Below are 19,641 nucleotides of genomic sequence, written 5' to 3'. Positions count from 1 at the left end.
TAACGGCTTCGGGACGAGCCAGTTCACTAATAAATGCCTCCTCATCCGGAGACCTCGCCGACCGTTGAGACCCAGTGACAAAGTCGAAACATGGATTATTGAATAGTAAACAAGGCGCACGTGACTCACATGAGCCACGAATTTGCCGCACATGGTCCTCACAGGGCAAGGGCCTCTGCTACTCCTGTCGGCTTTGACACGCTTATACAGCAGCTTTGAAGTGAGGTTACCTCCAGATCGGGGTGAACTCGTACGTCCATTGGCTTCGACGGCGAGCGTGGCGAGGCTGTTAAAGGTGGCACAGCCGGGGCGAGGTAGTACTTACAGTGAGACGAAGATGAAGAGGGAGAAGAGGAAGACGTCAACAGCAGCCGCTGTATCCAACCCGAAAGAATAACAGTAGACAGGTCAGTCTATCTCGCTTCCGATGTACCATTCTATCCAGCCACAATTCCATGTACAACCAATTTTCGATGGACCCCCTCGCACCCAATGAACTCCACAAACCAGCTCAACACAGCGGGCGTTCCCTAATAAAAAGGCCCAAAACGGTCCCTATAGTCGACAAGCTCAGGGACATGACTGCTTCACCGTCAGACCAACCGCATCGACATCAGGACCATCAACTTACCGTACGCCCCCCGAAACCCTTGCACGTACACATGGACGATCCTCTCCTTGACGCTCCCGCGCAGCCTTTGCAGGAAACCAATGTCCTCCAAACACCTGCGGAGGAAGTCGTCGCGGTCGGGAAAGTCGGGGCCCACGACGCCCTGCAGCCCGCGGTGCACGATGGTCTGCAGCACGGCGGCGCTCGACGCCATGCCGACCAGGGCGCCGACGCCGCCCGCCAGGTACATGGTCGAGCTGGCGATGGCGACGTGCGCGGGCGCGACCGACGCCGTCATGGCGATGAAGAGGGCCGACGCCGCCATGCCGGTGCCGAAGCCGCTGGTAAAGCGTCAGTTTCGGTCTGTCTCTCTCTCTCTCTCTCTCTCTCTCTCTCTCTCTCACACACAGAAGAAGCGAACGAACTTACCCCGGAACGACATACAAACTCTCCCACCCGCCCGCGCGCCCGCTGCCGTCCCACCTTAGCAGCATGAGCACATAGCACGCCGACGTGCACACGGTGCCCAGGGTGACGAGGGCCTTGTACCTTCCCGTCCGGGCAATCGCCGCGCCGCTCAGCAGGCCGCTCGCGGTGTTGCCCAGGACGGCGGGAAACAGGTGGGCGCCGGCCCTGGTGGCGCTCAGGCCGTCGGTGATCTGGAAGTAGAGGGGGACGGTGAACATCATGCCGCCCTGCGCCGCGACCTGCAGCGCCATGATGACGAGCGCGATGCTGGTGTCGCGCGAGCGGAAGATGGCGAGGGGGAGGACGGAGGAGGACCCCGCGCGCCGCTCGAAGTGGATGAAGAGGGTGCCCGTCACGATGGCGCTGCCGAGCAGGATGGGGATGAGGGGGTGCGACCAGGGGATTTTTTGGCCGCCGAGCTCGAGCGGGAACATTAGGAGGAGAATCGTGGCTGTTAGCGCGACGGAGCCGAGTATGTCGAGCCGTGAGAAGATGCTGGGTTGCTTGGCGGGAGGTGCGGAGGCATCGTCGTCGTCGTCGTCGTCGGTGGCCGAGGCGTCTTCCTGCGTGTGGGACGGCACGAGGAGCCATGCGAGCGCGATTGCTACGACCATCGGCGGGACTTGCGCGAGAAATGTCCTGCGAGTGGGTGAGCGTCAAGTGATGCAGCAGAGGGGAGCGTCTCACCATCGCCAGCCGATGGTGTCGGCGAACCAGCCGCCCACGGGGCCGCCCAGGCTTCTGCCCGTCGTGGAGATGATGTTGACGTAGCTGCGCCAGGACGCTACATCGCGGAGTGGCACCAGGTCTGGAGATAACAGGTAGGTAAGCCGGGGATGGGGGCATGGAGAGAGGTGGGTTACACACCGGTGATGATGATGGAGACCAGCGCGCTCATGCCCGCGCTTCCGATGCCCGACAGTATGCGGCCGAGGATCACGATGCCCAATGACGGCGCGATGCCGCTGGAGTAGGTGTTACTCGACGCCCCACACGCTTATCAGACGCTAGAGCTACTTACATGATGCAGCTGTAGGACACCGAATCAGTACAAGCCGTCGGGATCCCGAACAGCGCGCGCTCTGCTTACCAGCCAATCGTGAACAACGCATAGGTAATCAGAAGCACCGACTTGCGGCCGTATAGGTCCGACAGCTTCCCTACCTGGAGAGTGTTAGCAAGGTGGGCACTTGTTCGACTCGTGGAGAGCGTTTGGCTACCAGTGGCTGGGCGGCGGTCGATGCAAGCCCGAAGCTCACAAAGATCCAGCTCGAGTTGGAAAGGTCGTCGAACTCGGAGGCGATCAGCGCATGGGTGGCCAGCACAATCGAGACATCGGCGTTGGAGAGAAGGACGCCTGATAGCCCCGTCAGTTCATTGCGGGTGGAGATGGAGAGCGGAATCCGGACCGATGAGCAGCACGGCCAGGACACTGATGATTTTCTTTTTCGACGTCGTTTTCTCTTGTTGGGAGGTCGGCGATGGAAGTGCCGCCTCGTCGTCGTCGACTCCCGGCCGCGGTGGGGGAAGCAGCGGCGATCGCTCGTCCATGGTATCGGTTTTCCTCTGCATGCTCGAATCCGAACTCATGCTTGAGGAAGAAGACGAATTGCTTCCTAGCATGGCGGAAGTCACGTTGACTGACTTGAATTCGAGCAAAAGAGGAAGAAAAGAAAAACCATGGGCCCACGGCGAGGCGATAGGCAAATTTTCGTATGACTGTTCAGCGACGCCGCCATGGCAATTTCCGGCTTACCGGTATGCAGCCGCGGTGCGGTGCCGACCGATTGTTGCGGCGTCGATGGCGTGCTGACCCGCCTATCTCGCGCAAGTTGATCCGAGCTGGTAGCACCTGTCCCACCGCCAACGTACCCGGCTGATCTGCTGTTGGACTTGTCGGATGCACGTCTGATTGGACAATCGGCTGCGGTGATTGCAGTCTTTGGTGGTGACTCACGGGGGAAGAAGAGCTCGCACAGCTCACTTTGAATTGAATGCCTGAGTTCAAGTTCATGGATCAGTTGTAGGTGATGATCCGAAGTCGGTGAGACAGTAAGTGGAATGGATGCTGCTCACTGCCCCTTGCGTCACGCCGGGGAAAGGCGCTGGCTTTATTTTGACCTCACCGTCACTATCAAAGCAGACGACAGGAGAATTGGCCCACCCGCATCTACCCATAGATAAGAATCCCAAACGCACATCCACAGGGGCAGTTCCAATCGCTACTTCTTGAACGACTTGGCCACAAACTCTTTCCAGGTCACCGGCTTCTCCTCCAGCAACCCAAGACTGTCTTTCAGGTCGGCGCCGTTGTAGTAGCCAGGATCCTCAATGAAAAGATGGTTCTCCAGCATTTCTTCGGCAATCTTCTCGGGGAGGAATCCCTTGTACTGCTCGTTGGAAACCTGCACGAAGCGCGTCTTCTTCCCCGTGACTTCCTCGTACTCGGCCAAGATCTGCTCTGGAGTGTAGTAGTCCGCTGCACCGTACACCTGGCCGCCCAGCAGCTTGTCCCTGTTCTTGATGATCGCCTTGACAAATTTCCCTGCATCTCAAGCATCAGCACGCATCCACGCTCGTTCCTGGCCAGCCACAGAGGAGCCAGCCCCCATTCCTCGGCGCGCAGGCAGAAGAAAGGAAACATACCCGTATCCTCGGCAATGTCGACCAGCGGGAACCTCGCCTTCGCAGTCACGGGGTACGCCAACGTCACGACGCCGTCGTCGCCCTCGTTCAGCTGCGACGCGTAGTTCGACATGAAGTAGCCCGGCAGGTAGAACGAGCACGGCACCCCGCTCGCCTTAATGTACCGCTGTATCTCGGCCTTGCCGTCGAAGTGCGGGACGTGCGTCAGCCTCCCGCCGCTCGCCTCGCTGACGTTGAGCAGGCTGGAGAAGATCAGATGCTGTACCCCGAGGTCTTTGGATACCTCGGCCACGTTCTTTCCCTGCGTTAGCTCGACCGCCGCGTCCGCCGTCTCCCAGTAGTTGGTCACGAGGAAGACGGTATGGGACCCGGCAAGAGCGTCTTGCAGAGAAGGCTTGGATCTCAGGTCGGCCTTTTGTGGCGCAGCGAGTCAGTATGTACATACGAGGGTTGTGCGTGCTGGCGATGGGTAACGGACGGTTGTCATCTCGACGCCTTTGCTCACGAGGGCCTGCGCGGCGGGCTTGGACGCATCGCGCGTGATGCCGCGGATCTTGAATTCCTTGGAGAGGGTGGCGTCGGCCAGGAGGGCTTTGATGACTGAGCCGCCTTGGTTGCCGGTGGCGCCGAAGACGGTGATGAGTTTGGACATGCTTGGCTGGTGGATGGAGCTTGCAGTAGGTGAGGTGGATCTGGGGGTATTGATTTTGCGGTGCAGCTCCGCAGTTTATATCTCCCCAGGCTCTCCAAGGACAGTGGGAGTCATCTGCCCACGGCGTCCTTGGCACCAATCCACATTCTGGACCGCGAAGCTGGAATCGCATCAATCAAAGAACCGACAGGCTGTATTGCAGCTGCGACTTTCTTCGTTCTCCATGTGGCGTGCATCGTGGCTTACCCAAAAAGGCATGGTTCGTCGACCCCGCTCATCCTTCCCGCGCCTGAACATCAGGGCTGACGGTGGGGCATACGCTTTGACAAGCATTTTAAATCATTACTATTGCTGACTATGCGCCTACGATATTGGAAGAGGCGCGGAAGGCTCGTAGCGCTGACCAGTCAGGTAGACAGTAGACCGGTGACGAGATCCTCGCCGGGTGTTGCTCAGGCGGCTGCAGCTCCGGCTATAACAATCCAGTACGGAGTACTTGGGATGCAGAACAAAAGGTTTGACGATAGAGCAGTGAGGAAAGATATAAGAAGATGTGGGATGAAGCTGCATAACAGCACTAACGGTTAGATGTTGTAGCAAAGTAACACAAAACAAGATGTTGCTGTCTATAGAAGTATATGTAGAGATATACTCGCAGCGAGATAACAATAGTATTTAAAATATAAAAGAAAAAAGTAGATTTAGATGCGAGGTTATAGGGTAAATTTCTAGGCGCTAGACGAAGATTTTCTTCTATTTTAACTATACTTATTCTATTTCGCTCTTTACTAGGGTACTAAATATAAATAAATTACCTATTAATAATAGTAAATTTACTAGTTGCTAAATTTATTATTACGTAAATAGATTATTCTTATATATTAATAGTATTACTATTAATATAAATAGTATTTATATTATAAATAAGGCTACGTAGCTACGAGTAGTACTTCGCTAAATAGTACTTTACTAGATAGCGTTTATTAAATAGCGTTCGCTAGATAGCGTTCGTTAAATAGCGCCCCGCGAAGTAGTACTTTTTCTTTCTTCTAATTAATTACTACTCTTCTAATTAAGTAATCTCTTCTCTTCTTTTCTTTCTCTTCTCTCTTCGGGCTTACTACTACTACTATTATTAAATCTACTACTATATAAGATATAAGCGAATATCTTATATATTTATATATAGAAAATTTACTAACTATTCGTTATTCGTTATTCGTCGATTCGTTACGAACGTAGATAGAGAAGAAATACGCGCGATTTATATATATAATAAAGTCTTATACTAACTATAGTACGCTTTTAAAAAATTTTACGTTATTAAATAATAGATAATCTATTAGTAACGATTTAAATAATAGGTAATCTATTAGTAATAATTTAAGTAATAGATAAACTATTAGTAACTATTTAGATAATAGATAAACTATTTAAATACGTAGCTACTTAATATTATTAATAGATTATCTACGCGTTAATAGTTCTACTATTATTCGCTTTAACTAGTAGCCTCTATTTTATAGTAGAATATAAACGTTATAATAGCTAGATATAGTATTACTAGATATTCTATTAAAAAGCACGGGCGCTAGATACCCTAGTACTCGCCTAGAGCCTTTAAAAATAGAGCGATAATATTTAAGTCCCGGGCTATAGTTTTAAATAATATATTCTTAGCCTATTACTAGTCTACTCGATAGATAAGCCGATATTATTTAGACCTTATATATATTAACGTAATCGGTTAGAACTTCGAATACGCTATAAAATATTTAAAGACTATCTTTATAATAGCCTACGCGATTCTATCGACCCGACTTTCTTTTAATTTTTCTCGGCTACGACACGCTATATTAAGCGCCTAACCCGAAACTACTACGAAAAGTAGACTATAGTATAACTATATTAAGATTAAGTATATCGTCTTATCTTTTTATAAAAACTCTTAACTTAGCGCTTATTATAATATAGCTTCGTCGAAGTCGTTATAAGAAGGTCTTTCTTATTCTCTCTACGACTATCTTAAATTTAGCGTTAAAAAACTAGTAGCGGTAAGCGAATCGATAATAATAAGCTCTAGATTCTATTTAAGGCTATTCTATAAGTTATATAAGAATTACTCGTAAGATTTCGTTCTCTCTAGCTACTATATCTTCTATTAGTACCTTCGTATCCGCTATCTTCTAATCTATTTATTAGACTAAGGCTTCGGAATTTTAGACTACAAATATATAAATTTAAAGAATCTAAAGATCTAGCTCGGCAGCTTAAATAAACTACGGCGGCGGCGGGCTTATTCGCTCTATCGATTCTTCTATAATATAACGCTTAGAGATTAGTCCGGGTAAGAAATAACTCTCGAGTAAGACTAATTAATATTTCTAGAGTTTAATAACGACGGCCCCGCTATTCGCGTAGTTAATAGAGTATAAAAAGTAATACGATTCTTAGTTCGTAATATACGCGAGTATAATAGAGTTCTTTTAATTTCGTCTCTAAAAGTTAACTCTTTAAGTCTATTTCTAGAAGTTAACTAGACTACTTTACGCCGATAGAGATAAGAATATATAACTAATATATCGCTTTTATACTCTAGAGATCTCTTTAGCGAGAATACGAATAGACTACGACTTTCTTTAAATTTTCGTATAATTAATATAGATAGTAGCTATATCGTGCTAAAAACCGAGAGCTATACGTACGCGGCACTTAGCTATATCTAAGGCGATTCGAAGTAAGAAGACCTATAAGCTACTCTAGTAAATATTCGTAGTCTTAAAAAGCTAGAAAATCTAAAGTAAACGGATATTTCGCTAATAGTTCGCGATATTATACTAGATAGTTAATAAATAAATATAATTATAAAGCTTTAATTATTTTAACTAATTAATTAAATAAAGATCGTAGTTCTAGCTAAACTAATTAACTAAAGATTATAAGACGTAGTTATTTACGAAATACTTATTTAATTATTTAGAAAGAAGAAGAAGAAGAAAAGAGAAGAAAGAGAGACTATAGCCGTAGCTATTAATATATATACTACTTAGTAGGCCGTATATCTAGTATCTAGTAAGCGTTTCGAGTGTCTATAGTACTATACTAGTACTAGCGGCCTTTAGAAGAAGAGGGGTAGAGTAAAGTACTTAAGGCAGATAGATATTATCTAATCGAGATAAAATACTATAAGAATCTCGCGATAGTAGTCTATATACTTACGATAGTAGCCCGTAATATATACTAAGTAAATAAATAAAGATTTTTACTTATTTATAAAGAATTCGTAATTAACTAAAGATTTCGACTCTTCGTCTATTAATTAACTAAAGATCGAACTCTATCTTTATTTATCTTTATTTATTAACTACTCTAATACTATAACCGCTACGTCTAAACTCGACATTCTCTATCTATAGATAGATCGATTCTATATAGTATAGAATAATCTATAGAGTAAATATAATCTAATAAACTAAATAAATTTTATATATATATACGCTTCGATTATATTCGTAGCTAGAGTAGAAAAGAATATCTTATACGGCTTACTAGAAGTAATAAAGAGACGTTCGCCTAGCTAAATATATATTTTTTTATATAATATAAAATTAATCGAAATACTATTTAAGTTCGTTAAAGATATAATACTACGAATAGCGTAAACTAATAGAGACTAAATATATTAAAAAGTAATTCTTTCGCGAAACCTTATTTTCTTTATCGATTATAAAGTTTACTATAAGCGTACTAAGAAATCTCGTTAAATTCTTATAAAGTCTTCTAATTTATATACTATTAGATCTTTTAATATAGCGAATAACTTCTACGCTTCGCTCGAAGCCTACTCTAGGCGAATACTAAGCTATAAAGTAAATATTCTTTAAGTATTCTTTAAAGTACTACGTAGCTACTATAGCGAAAAGTACGTCTATAGATTATCTCTTTAATCTTTTAATAAAGCTCTATATTAGCTTTCTTAGAACGAATATAACGAGCTACGTTAGTTAACTAACTATAATATCTTTTCTAGTTAGTCGTAAATATTTATTATTAAAGAGATTAACTACTTACGTCTTTTTTTTAACTTCTCGTAGCCCGTTATTATAAGGTAGAGCGGCTATACTAAGTATCTACTATCGATATTTATATATAGCTTCTTTTATAGATATAATCTTATAGTTATACGTAAAATTTATCTTTATTCTCTCGTTATAAACCTCTTCGTTATTTCTAAGTAAATCTTTCTTTAAAGATAACGCTTATTTATTATTATTTATTTATCTTCGCTATCTCGTTATACTAGAGCGTCTATCTTATTATTTTATACTTCTTTACTCTTAGACTTATTAAGCGTAATAGCCTAATATTCTACTACGTATAGTATTTTAGTAACTATACTAGAAAAAGAAAAAGAGTAATTAGACGCGCTAATTACTTCTTAAAAGTACTAAGAGAAAGAATTAAAGTATAAAGTAGTAAAATAGCGCTACTATACTCGTAGTTAACTAACGAGAAAATAGAAATTAACTTTTATAATTGTTATAAGAGTTAGCGGGAAAATCGATTATCTTTAAAAAATTATAATTCGTACGTACGATACGCTTAAAAATAATATCGATATATAACTATCGCGCGTAAAAGCGAGTTTAGTCTAGAAATAATTTCTCGTCGAAGACTAGAACTATTTAAATTTACTAGAATAAAAATATCGAACGAGTAGAAATAGCGCGAAAGAATTAGTTATAAAAGCTACTAACTAGCGTTAAGAGATTAATTAGAAGATAAATCTATAAAGAATAAATAATAACTAATAAGAATACGACTTAGAAGAGAAGCTTTAAGACTTATATTATACGATAGCCGCTCGGCTAACTAGATTACGAGAAGAATCGATACTTATATAGTCTTTATATAAAAGCGATAGAGGGTAACGATAATATTAAACTAAAGCGATAAAGTATAGTCGCGCGATAACGGCTATACTCTATAACTACTTAAGAATCGAAACCGTAACTATTACTAGTACGAAAATATAAAGCGTAGCTCTCTTATAAGAAATTAAAATAATAGTAGTATAAGCGATAGTAATTCTATTACTTCTAAACTTTCTTTTAGCGTCTAGTACGAAGAAGAACTATACGACCGTAATTTTAAACTATACTCTAATTCTATAATATCTACTAGAAATAACCTTAAAGAAAGTAGTAGTAAGTTATCTACTAACTAGAGTATTTTCTCTAGAAATAACTCTTCTTTCGTTATCTTTACTACTTTTTCTTTAATACTCTTTCTCTTCTATACTAATCTCGTAGCTCTAATTAACTTCTTTCGTATTAAATTCTTAATTCGTAGCGTAAAGAATATTATATTAACTTCTCTAATAAAGAAAGCTTCTTCTAAGTTCGATAGTACGAAAGTTACTATATTTCTAGAGAAGTATAAGAATATAGCGAACGACTATAAATTAACGAATAAAGAGAAGGTTTTATATCTTTCTCGCTATTATAATCTACTAATTAAAACTACTCTTAAATAATCTAAGAAGTATCTAAGTTAAGATTAGAACGCGATAAAGAAGCGGCTTAAGCGTAAATATAAAAGTAGTAACAGCTATAACTAAGTTTTTAAAAAGTAGTTCTTAAAGAACTTCGTAAAGAAAAATATTAAAACTTATAAAACGTATATCGGCCTTTAAAAATATATTACTATCTACTATACTATCTTAGAAGCTTTAATTAATACTAAATAGCTTACTAAGAAGAATTAAGAGAAGTATTATCTTTAAGAACTACCGCGTTTTCTTATCGAGAAGGTCTTTAAGACTTATAATATTAACTATAACGACTTCGAGACGTTTCGATACTTAGTTATTTATAAAAAGATTTTAGATCTTTTCGTTAATCTAGAAACGATTAATAAGATTTACGAGAAGAATAGATAAAAGTCTTCTAGTACTTTTAAGACCGCTATTAAAAATAAGGCCGCTACTTCGACTAAGAAAGAAGAGTTTATTAAATAGTTAACTACTTTTAGCTCTATTTTAAAGTATCTCTTAGATACGAATATCGATAAGATCGGCGAATAGCTTAAAAACTTCGCTATTAGTAATAGTTTTACGTTTACTCTTTAAGTCGTTAATAATCTTCTAATTAGACCGCTCGAGTTTATTCGTATAAATTTTCTATAGAAAGGGCGTCTTATAAAGCTTTACGTATTAAACTATCTTTAAACGTAGTTTAGCGCCTCGGCTCTTAATTTCTAGCCTACGTCGTACTAAGAAAACTAAGATAGCTTTCGTATTAACGCGGTAATCTAGTAGAATAACTAAAACGGCCTAAACCTTTATTAGAGTAGTTATAGCGAACAATATATCTTCTATAGAAATTATCTCTTTATTAAGAAAGAAAGTCGAAGAAATATCTTTTATATTATTAGTAACTTCTTTTTCTAGAGATCTAAAGAAACGATAAACGCTAAGCGAATTTTTCTTTTTTAGTATAATAAGCTTATCGACCTTAAGATTAAGATAATAGAGCGAAATATTAATATATAGAAGATAGAAAAAGCCTATAGAAGCTTTTATTCTTTAATATTCTAGTCGCGAATATCGTAAGTATCGAGGCTTATCGATATAAGAATATTATTCGTCTAGATAGTGCGCTCTAAATATAATACTATATACGATTACGAGATTTTAAGAAGCGAGAAAGACGAAAAAAAGAATATATTTAATATAAGTATAGGGCGTAAAGCGCCGCGAGGCCTTAGAAGAGATATCTAAAAAGAAAAAGTTATTAAGAATTATTTAATAAAAATAAGAGAACTTAGACTCGAAATCTTTATAGAAGAAGATCTAGAAACTATTCTAGAAACGTAAATAGACGCTTCTATCTAGAAAGATACTCTAATATAGAGTTTATTATATTTAGATAAGTAGTTTTAGACTCTATATTACGATATCTAAAGAGAAAATACGCTCTTTAGATAGATAAGAGCGAAGTTTCTAGAGTCTATAGACGCTAAGAAAGAGATTCTCGAGAATAAGATTAGACTAAAAAAGTCTAAGAGAAAGCTTAACTCTAAACTTATAGAAATACTAGATCTAAACGCTAAGATTACTACGAAGAATCTAAATAAACTCTTATCTCTAGCTATACTAATAAGATTAAAATATAAAATATATCGCGTTCTCGATAAGATATTTAGCGTATATCTTATTAATCGATAGTTAAATAGGGTCGTGTTTAAGGACGCGAAATTTAGAAAGTCTAAAGTAGTAGTTACTAGTAGTACTCTTATTAATCGTAAAGAAGAAGAACGATTCTTAATAGAAAAAGAGATATTTATAAAGTACTAAAAGATAGAAATAGCGCTTAATTAAAAAATCTATTCGCTTAGTCTAGCTAGTATTAAGAAGTTTATACGAGAATTACGAAAGATTTTATTCGATATTAGCTTCGAGATTAATATTTTATCTTAAAAGATTACGAAAGATAGTAAGCTAGTAATTATTAAGTTATTTAAGTCGCTTACTAGATTTAGAATAATTTTAATAGCTAAAGAACTAGTATTCTTTATAGAATATATACTCTACTACGATATCTAGATAGAAAAAGCGAACTTTCTAAAGTATTTCTTTATTATAGACCGTCTATCGCACGACGTTCTAATAAAAGAACTATAGCTCTAGATATTAAAGTTTAGTCTATAGTATTAAACGAATAGAAAGATTTTATATTAGCTATATATCTTAAACTAAGAAAAGTAGATAATATTTCGTACTAATAGAACTAATAAAGTCTTAGGCTATAAGATTATTAACGTCGATTTTTTAAAAGCGATAGCGGAAAAGACTTAAAAGAACTTTTCTACGAGATTAATTACGAAGCTCTTCGAGTAGTCGATTCGCGACTATAAAAAGAATCTAAAACGTTTTTTACTTATAAGTATCGTTCTATAGTACTATTTAAAGAAGTAAAGAAAGAAAACTTTAAATAGAAAAAGTAAGCGAGATTAGCGAATAAAAGAATAGATAACTACTCTTATAACTATTATAAGAGTAGAAAGCGAGACTTAAGAGATAATTAAAAAAAGTTCGTCTCGCCTTTAATAATAGTAGAAGAAGACTTTATTAAGAATATCGCGTATTTTATTTTATTAAGCTATATCTCTTTCGAGTTTAACGATATTACTATTATTAATAAGATATTCTAGTAGTAGGTTAAAAACGCTTAGAACTATAATATCTAGATTAATACTCTATATAAGAAGAAGAGAGTAAAAGTTTATCTAGTAAATAATTTAAAATTCGATAAAAGTACTTCGACCTATAACTCTAACTAGAGAAGAGAGGCTATCGAGCGCGAAAGAAAAATCTTAAAAAAACTATTTAATAGACTTTTCGACTATCTAATTATAAAGCGATTCTCTAAGCTCGTAAAAGAATTAAAGCTAACTTTAAAGCGTATTAATAAGTTAAATATTAAAAAGTTTCTTTAGCTAAAGAAGAAAAAGCTTCTTATTAAATTACTTTTTAATCGAGAAGAAGCTCTTACGTAGTTTTTTAAGTACTATAAAATTATTAAAAAAGACGTAATTCCGTCGTAAGTAATTTAAACCGTAGAATATAAGCTCTAGTAAGTCTAGAAAATTCGTATTTCTAGAGTACTAAGAGAAAAAGTAGTATTAATAATTAAAGACCGTCTTCGGCGAAAAGTCTTTAAGTACTACTACTTTTTATATTAAAACCCGTACTTTCTAGTTAAAAAAAAGAATAATAAATACTAGCTAATTAACTCGACTATTAATATTAATAGAGTTACCCTTCGTAATACGTATCTATCTCTTAGTATCGAAGAATTCTTAAAGAATTTTACTAGAAAGAAGATCTTAAGCCTACTTAATTTCTTCTTAAAATACGATTAGATACCGCTCGCGAAGAAATATTAAAATATAATCGCGTTTAATACCTCTATTAGACTAGTACGATATATAACTATTTCGTAGAGAATAACTAATTTAGTAGCGTAATTTTAACGGGCACTAATACTAATTCTAAAGAAGATAATATCTTATCGCACGCGAAACTTTCTAGATAATATTATCGTAAACGAATTAAGAATCGACTACGATAAAAAAGAAATTAAGTTTAGACTACGCTAATTTATAGTAAAGTATATCTAGAATATTAACGCCGTTCTTAGCGACTTAAAAAGAGTAGAATATACTATATCTACGAAGAAATTCTTCTTCTACTAAAAAGAATTAGATATTCTAGGCTACGTATACGACGGCGACGGGCGATATTCGTAAAATTAAAAGATTAAGAAGATCGTAGACTAGCTACTCTATAATTTATAGAGAGAGATTCGATAGTTTCTTAGAATCTATATATACTATCGAGCCTAAATTAAAGACTATAGTAAGATTATAAGCCCTTTCTTTAAGCTTCTTAAGAAGAACGTTTCTTTCGTCTAATTATTTAAATACGAAGAGGCTATAAATATTCTTAAGAAAAAGCTCGCGATAGCTTTAGTCTTATCTAGTATTAATTACGGCGAAGATACTAAGAAAATAATTCTTTAAGTAGATATATCCGCTTACGATTAAAGAGCTTATCTATAATAAGTTAAAAGAGATAGTAAAAGAAGACTAATAAAATATAAATTTAAGATATAGTTTAATTTCGAGAAGCGATACGATTTAGCGAAGCTAAAATATAAAGCTTTAGTTTACGCCCTTAAACGACTTCGCTATTAGCTTTATAATATTAAATTTACGGTCGAGACCGATTACGCGGTATTAGTTACTTAACTAAATCGTATAGTAATAGATCTTCTAAAAGTACTTATTATTAGATAGCTCGCCTAGATTTAGTTAATAAACTTTAAAGTTTACTACGTCTCGAAAAATAAGAACGTTATTATAAACGCGTTATCTTAGCGTTATACTCTTAAAGAAGAAAAGAATCTTAACAATATTTATCTTAATAAGTAGATTAATACGTAGCTTAACTATACTTAAATCTAAGAAGAGAGCGATAGTAGCGAGCGAAAAGAAAATAATAACGGCGAATAAGAAGAAGATAGTAATAAAGAATAAAAAGAAGACGACGATAGAGAAAATAAGAGCTTTTTTAATAAATTCTACGTCTTTAAGTATTAGATAGCTATAGCGAAATAGTTAACTATCTTTTAGCGACCTTTTAAAATAACTAAGAAGAAGTATATAGCTTTTAAGAAGAGAGCGATACGCTACGTTATCTAGAAAAAGATACTCTTTAAAAGGCCGATAAAGACTATCTCTATAAGACGAGTAGTTAATTTTAGCGACTAGCGAACTAATATTCTTTAGTTATTATACGACGACTACGACTATAAAAGAAGAAAGATAACTTATTAAAAGATTACTAATTAATACTACTAGTTAGAAGTTTAGAATAACGTAAAGCGATACGTTACTATATATAAGAAATACTAATTTTAAGTATTTAATAGAATTAAAAAAGCCCTTTACCTCTTATTTTTCGTCGAACTTAAGAAGAAGTAGAGTATTAATATTATAAATAGATACGTAAATTACTAACCTCTTTCGTACGATTACTAACCCCCCCCGCCTAATTATTAACCCCTTCTAGAATATTTACCTAAATCTCTAGATTTTATATATAATTTTACGGGGATTTTATTATCTTCTTTACTATAATAAAACCTCTTAATCGTTACTCTACGTATACTATTACCTTAAGTATTACGGATCGTAGCTATTTAGCGATATTATTTAGCGGCATCTATCTAGCGACACTTATACGGCACGGTAGAAGCGCGAGAAGCGCGCTATTTATACTCTTAAAGGCCGCCGTAGGCGTAGACGCAAATAGGCGTAGATAGACGTAAATAGGCGTAGGCGTAGACGTAGGCGTAGATAACGCTAGTATTAATACTAGACGAAGTATTTTATTATACGCGTGCTAACGTCGAAAGATTAATAATTTAAATACGCTAAGTCTATATTAGTTAGTTTTCGCTACGGCTCGCCTTCTAACCGTACGAAGCGAGAAATACTATAGATTATAAATCTAGTAAAATAAATATATTTATTAATACTACGCTTTACGTACTAATCGTATTACGATATATCTTTATCTATATTAAGAAAGATATATGCTAATATCTAGAAAAAAGTTATATATAAATTTTAGCCTATTTAGGCGCGATGCACGACCTAAAAGATATTTTAAGATTTTAATATTTTTTACTAAGACGCTAGCCGAGTATATATTAAAATTACTTAAAATAGCTATTATTCGTCTTATTCGCCGAGGGAGGTTAGTAATCTAGCGAGAAGGGTTAGTAATCGTATAGAAAGAGTTAGTAATTTACGCATCTATAAATATACTAACGCGTAGCGAATTCGGCGCTCTTATTATAGCTCGAAAAGTAGTTAGTAGATAGTCGAAGTCGAGAGTATTAAGAAAGAATAATACTAAGAATATCGTATTATTTATTTAGAAAGAGATAGTATATCGATATAGCTATTTAAGAACTATTACTATAGACGACGGCCCTAAAAATAAAAAGAAAGTAGAGGCTATACTAAAGCGTCTCGATATTAAGCGCGTAGAAATTTCGAGCTATTATTTAATAGTAAACGAGTAAGTTAAGACGAAATATAAGTCTATTTATAATATATTAGTTAAACTTATAGACGAAGATAAAGAAAGCTAGGTTTCTTATCTTATAATAGTACTCTAGGCTAAACGAATAATAATACGATTAACTATAAAAATAACGTTAGTAGAATTAATATACGAAAAGAATATAATTTTATCTATTAATATAGAAGTCCGCAACTAGAGAACGATAGACTATAAAAGTATTAGAACTACGAAGAATCTTATAGTAGCTAGAGTAAAAGAGTTAAACTAAAGATAAAATTTAAAAGAAGTAATACTTCTAAGAATTTAGCGTAAAAGAAAAGTCTAAAAGAAGTACTTCGACGAGACCTATAAAATTTAAGACGAAGATTAACTATTACTATTTAGTACTTTAGTACTATTATATAATACTAAAAATCTAATTAGATTCGATAAAAAATTCGTCTTTAGATAGAGAGGCCCGTATAGAGTATATAGTATAAATCTATAGACTACGACCTATAGACTTAAGAAATTAGACGGAGCGCTAATTCGAGAAACGATATCTAGAGATAGATTAAAAGAATTTTATTAGTATAACTTAATCGTACGCGTAGAAGAAGCTATACTAAAATAAAATAAAGACGATAATAAGTAAGCGAAACTAATTAAAAGATAAAAATACGTTATAATTTTAATTATTCGATATATAAGATTATAGATAAGGTAGTATAGTTAACACGCGGGCGAATTAGACATCTACTAGACTACTTTTATAATCGTTATAAAAGTAAGAAAAATAACGAAAATAAGCTTAATAATAGTAACTCGATAATAATTAATAGGCTCTAGCTAATAGAAAGCGCGTACGTTCTATAGCGATTAGCTTAACTAGTAAACTTAATAGCGTCTATACTTTAGAGTCTAGTAGCTATCTATTACGCCTATAGCTTAAACTTTTCGTATAAAAACTACGTTTCTTTAGCCTTTAACTTAATCTTCTCTCTCTTAAGAATAAGAACCTACTCTTTATCTATAAAGCTCTTATTTATCTAAGATTTTAATTTTCTTAAAGCTTATCTTTTTTACTTACCCGGCTCGCTCTTAAACGTTTAGAATCTAATAGTCTTAATCCGCTTAGACGTCTATTTAGTATATTTATTATTATCTTAAACCTTATCTACTCGCTTTTCTTACTTAATAACTTTAATATATCTTTTAGGTTTTTAGCCGATCGCGCGAAGGCTTTTAAGAGGCTACGTATACTTAAAAATACGTAGAAAGAATTTTAGAATCGCGATATAAAGATATTCGAAGAACTTTTAAAAGAGATAGTAGAATTATAAGAACTTCGAAGTATTAATTTAAATATATCTAAAGACCTTATAGAAAGACTAGAAAATTAGTAAAGTAGCTCTCTAGCTCTAAGAACGTCTTTATAGACGACTTCGTAGCTAGAGCTACGCTAGCGTTTTAGTTTAGACCGCTATTACTTAGAATTCGCGAATCTTTCTCTATACTCTAGTATAAATTATTATTAATTTAAATTCGTAAACCCTTTTTTAGCTATTTTATAAAGAAGTAGATCTTCGTTAAATATTTAGCCGCCCGTTACTTTATTATCTTAACTATTATTTAGGTACCGCCGGCGAATAAGTATACTAGCTATCTATAATAAGACTTTATTTTAAGCTCTTATTTATTATTCTAGCTTTTTAACGTTTTTAAGTTTATTTATCGGCACTCTAATCTTCTTTAAGAACTTTCGCTTAAGATAGCCGCTAATAAATAAAGCTTATAATACTACTAAAAAGATTTCGCGAGAAGATTTTTAGTTTATTTTAAAAGACTCTTCGCGTAAGATATCTATTAGACCTTACTTAATTAATACTAAAGTAATTTAAGAAATCGTAATATACTATCGCGATAAGAAAACGTCTAAGTTTACGTCTCGCGATATAGATATCTCTAAGTAGATTTATATCTCTTTAGAAGATCTAAAAATAATATTATATTTAAAGTTTCGATAAACTATATTTTAAATTAGTAATACTATAGCTAATACTATCTTATCTAGTATCGACTATATTCTTAATAACGAAGCTATAAAGAAGATATATAATAAGAAATTTATTAAAATTACTCTAGACCTTAATAATTTTAGAACGGCGCTTAGAAAGTCTAGTCGAAATATAGCTATACGTATCTAGTAAGAAGTAAATTAGATTATTAAGATATAGAACGAAGAGATCTTCTATAAGATCTTAGTTAATAGAGTCTCGTTATAGTATTTATATACTAAAGTCTTAAGGTTTACTAAGAGCGGTATAACTTTTAAGAAGACTATTAAATAGAATAACGTAGCTTAGCTATACTAATATAAGAAGAGCGGTAGAGACTCGTTAAATTATAAAGGCTCTATATCTAAAGACTAGAAAAAGACGTAGACTAATAAAGCTAGCTAAAGAGAATCTTACGATAAGAATTAAACGTATAAGATATTAAATAAAGATATGCGAAAGCCGCCGAAAATCGACGTAGCGATAGCTAAAAAGTATAGACTTACTTTATATTTAAAGTCGAACTTTTTTATTAACTAAAAGAGACTTCTTTAAAAGTAAATCGCTTTTAAATTTCGCGATAAGACTTCGTCGAAATCTTCTTTTATAGTTTCTAAGCCGCTATTAAAATAGCCTAGTAATAAGAAGAGAAGTTTATATAAGCGCTATATTAGCTTTACTACTCTATTAAACGATTAAGAACGTAGTACTTAAGATACGTAAAATACTTCGCTAAAAGTCGCTAATACCGTTATTTAGATTTGCTAGTTCGTCTAGAAAGTAGAGTAAGAAAAGAAAAAGTAGTATAATAAGCTTTTTAGCTTATAAGATCTTAAATACGCTTATAAGCGATAGGTTTCGACTACTATAAAGTTCGACGTTCTTACTAACGATAGTCTAAAGCTTAAGTTAGCTCTCGACGCTCTAAAAAAGATATCGCTCGCTAAGAATAAATTATAGCCCTATAAATACTATCTACTTCGTATATTCGTAACGCTCGGCTTAAAGCCTAAAGGTTTAGACTACGAGAATCTTATTAATATAATAAAGCTAGTACTAGACTACTATAAAGATAAGATAGCTTAGTAGATATTTTATCTAGTTATTTAAAAGTACTTTATATTAAAGAAACGTTCGCTCGCTACTACTAATAGACTTAAGTTCGAGGTATTTTAAAAAAATAAGTAGCTAAGAAAGCGTCGAGACGCCTTTATTTTAAAGAAATATTAAAAAGATCTTCGTAAGAATCGAGTACTATTTAATAAAGCTATAAAGAAATTAAAGAGCGAGAACTAATAGATTAACTATAAGTATTTCTTCGTAGCGTTTAGATCGTCTACGACTTTAGAGTTTAATAGTATACGAGAAATCGAAATAATACTCTACGACTATTATCTACGTCTATTTAATAGAGAAATATCTTTTAACGGTATCTAGTCTCTTTTAATATATAGCGTTACTAACTAGATTATACGCTAGTACTCTCTATTTTAGTTAAGAGCCTTAGAGGTCTAAAAAGATAGACGGTTTACTATACTTTTATATCTAGAGCCGATAAACGTTATTTTCG

General features: G+C 35.9%; 2 protein-coding genes across 2 annotated transcripts; both read right to left on the bottom strand.

Annotated features, from left to right (window-relative positions):
* Nucleotides 1-593: 593 nt before the first annotated feature.
* On the bottom strand, nucleotides 594-2,668 carry SLS55_000950 (uncharacterized protein; the record flags this gene model as incomplete). The annotated part of the gene is made up of 7 exons (XM_066772455.1): nucleotides 594-951; nucleotides 1,040-1,717; nucleotides 1,766-1,849; nucleotides 2,100-2,108; nucleotides 2,169-2,242; nucleotides 2,338-2,435; nucleotides 2,488-2,668. The coding sequence occupies 7 exons, from the start codon at nucleotides 2,666-2,668 to the stop codon at nucleotides 594-596; spliced, it is 1,482 nt and encodes a 493-aa protein (XP_066637734.1).
* A 632-nt stretch (nucleotides 2,669-3,300) lies between these two features.
* On the bottom strand, nucleotides 3,301-4,376 carry SLS55_000949 (uncharacterized protein; the record flags this gene model as incomplete). The annotated part of the gene is made up of 3 exons (XM_066772454.1): nucleotides 3,301-3,623; nucleotides 3,725-4,136; nucleotides 4,230-4,376. 3 exons carry the CDS (start codon nucleotides 4,374-4,376, stop codon nucleotides 3,301-3,303), a joined length of 882 nt encoding a protein of 293 aa, XP_066637733.1.
* Nucleotides 4,377-19,641: the final 15,265 nt, after the last annotated feature.

The sequence above is a fragment of the Diplodia seriata genome (assembly GCF_021436955.1).
Source record: "Diplodia seriata strain FDS-637 chromosome Unknown scaffold_1, whole genome shotgun sequence".
Classification (NCBI taxonomy): Eukaryota; Fungi; Ascomycota; class Dothideomycetes; order Botryosphaeriales; family Botryosphaeriaceae; genus Diplodia; species Diplodia seriata.
This window is presented reverse-complemented; position numbering and strand designations above follow the sequence as displayed.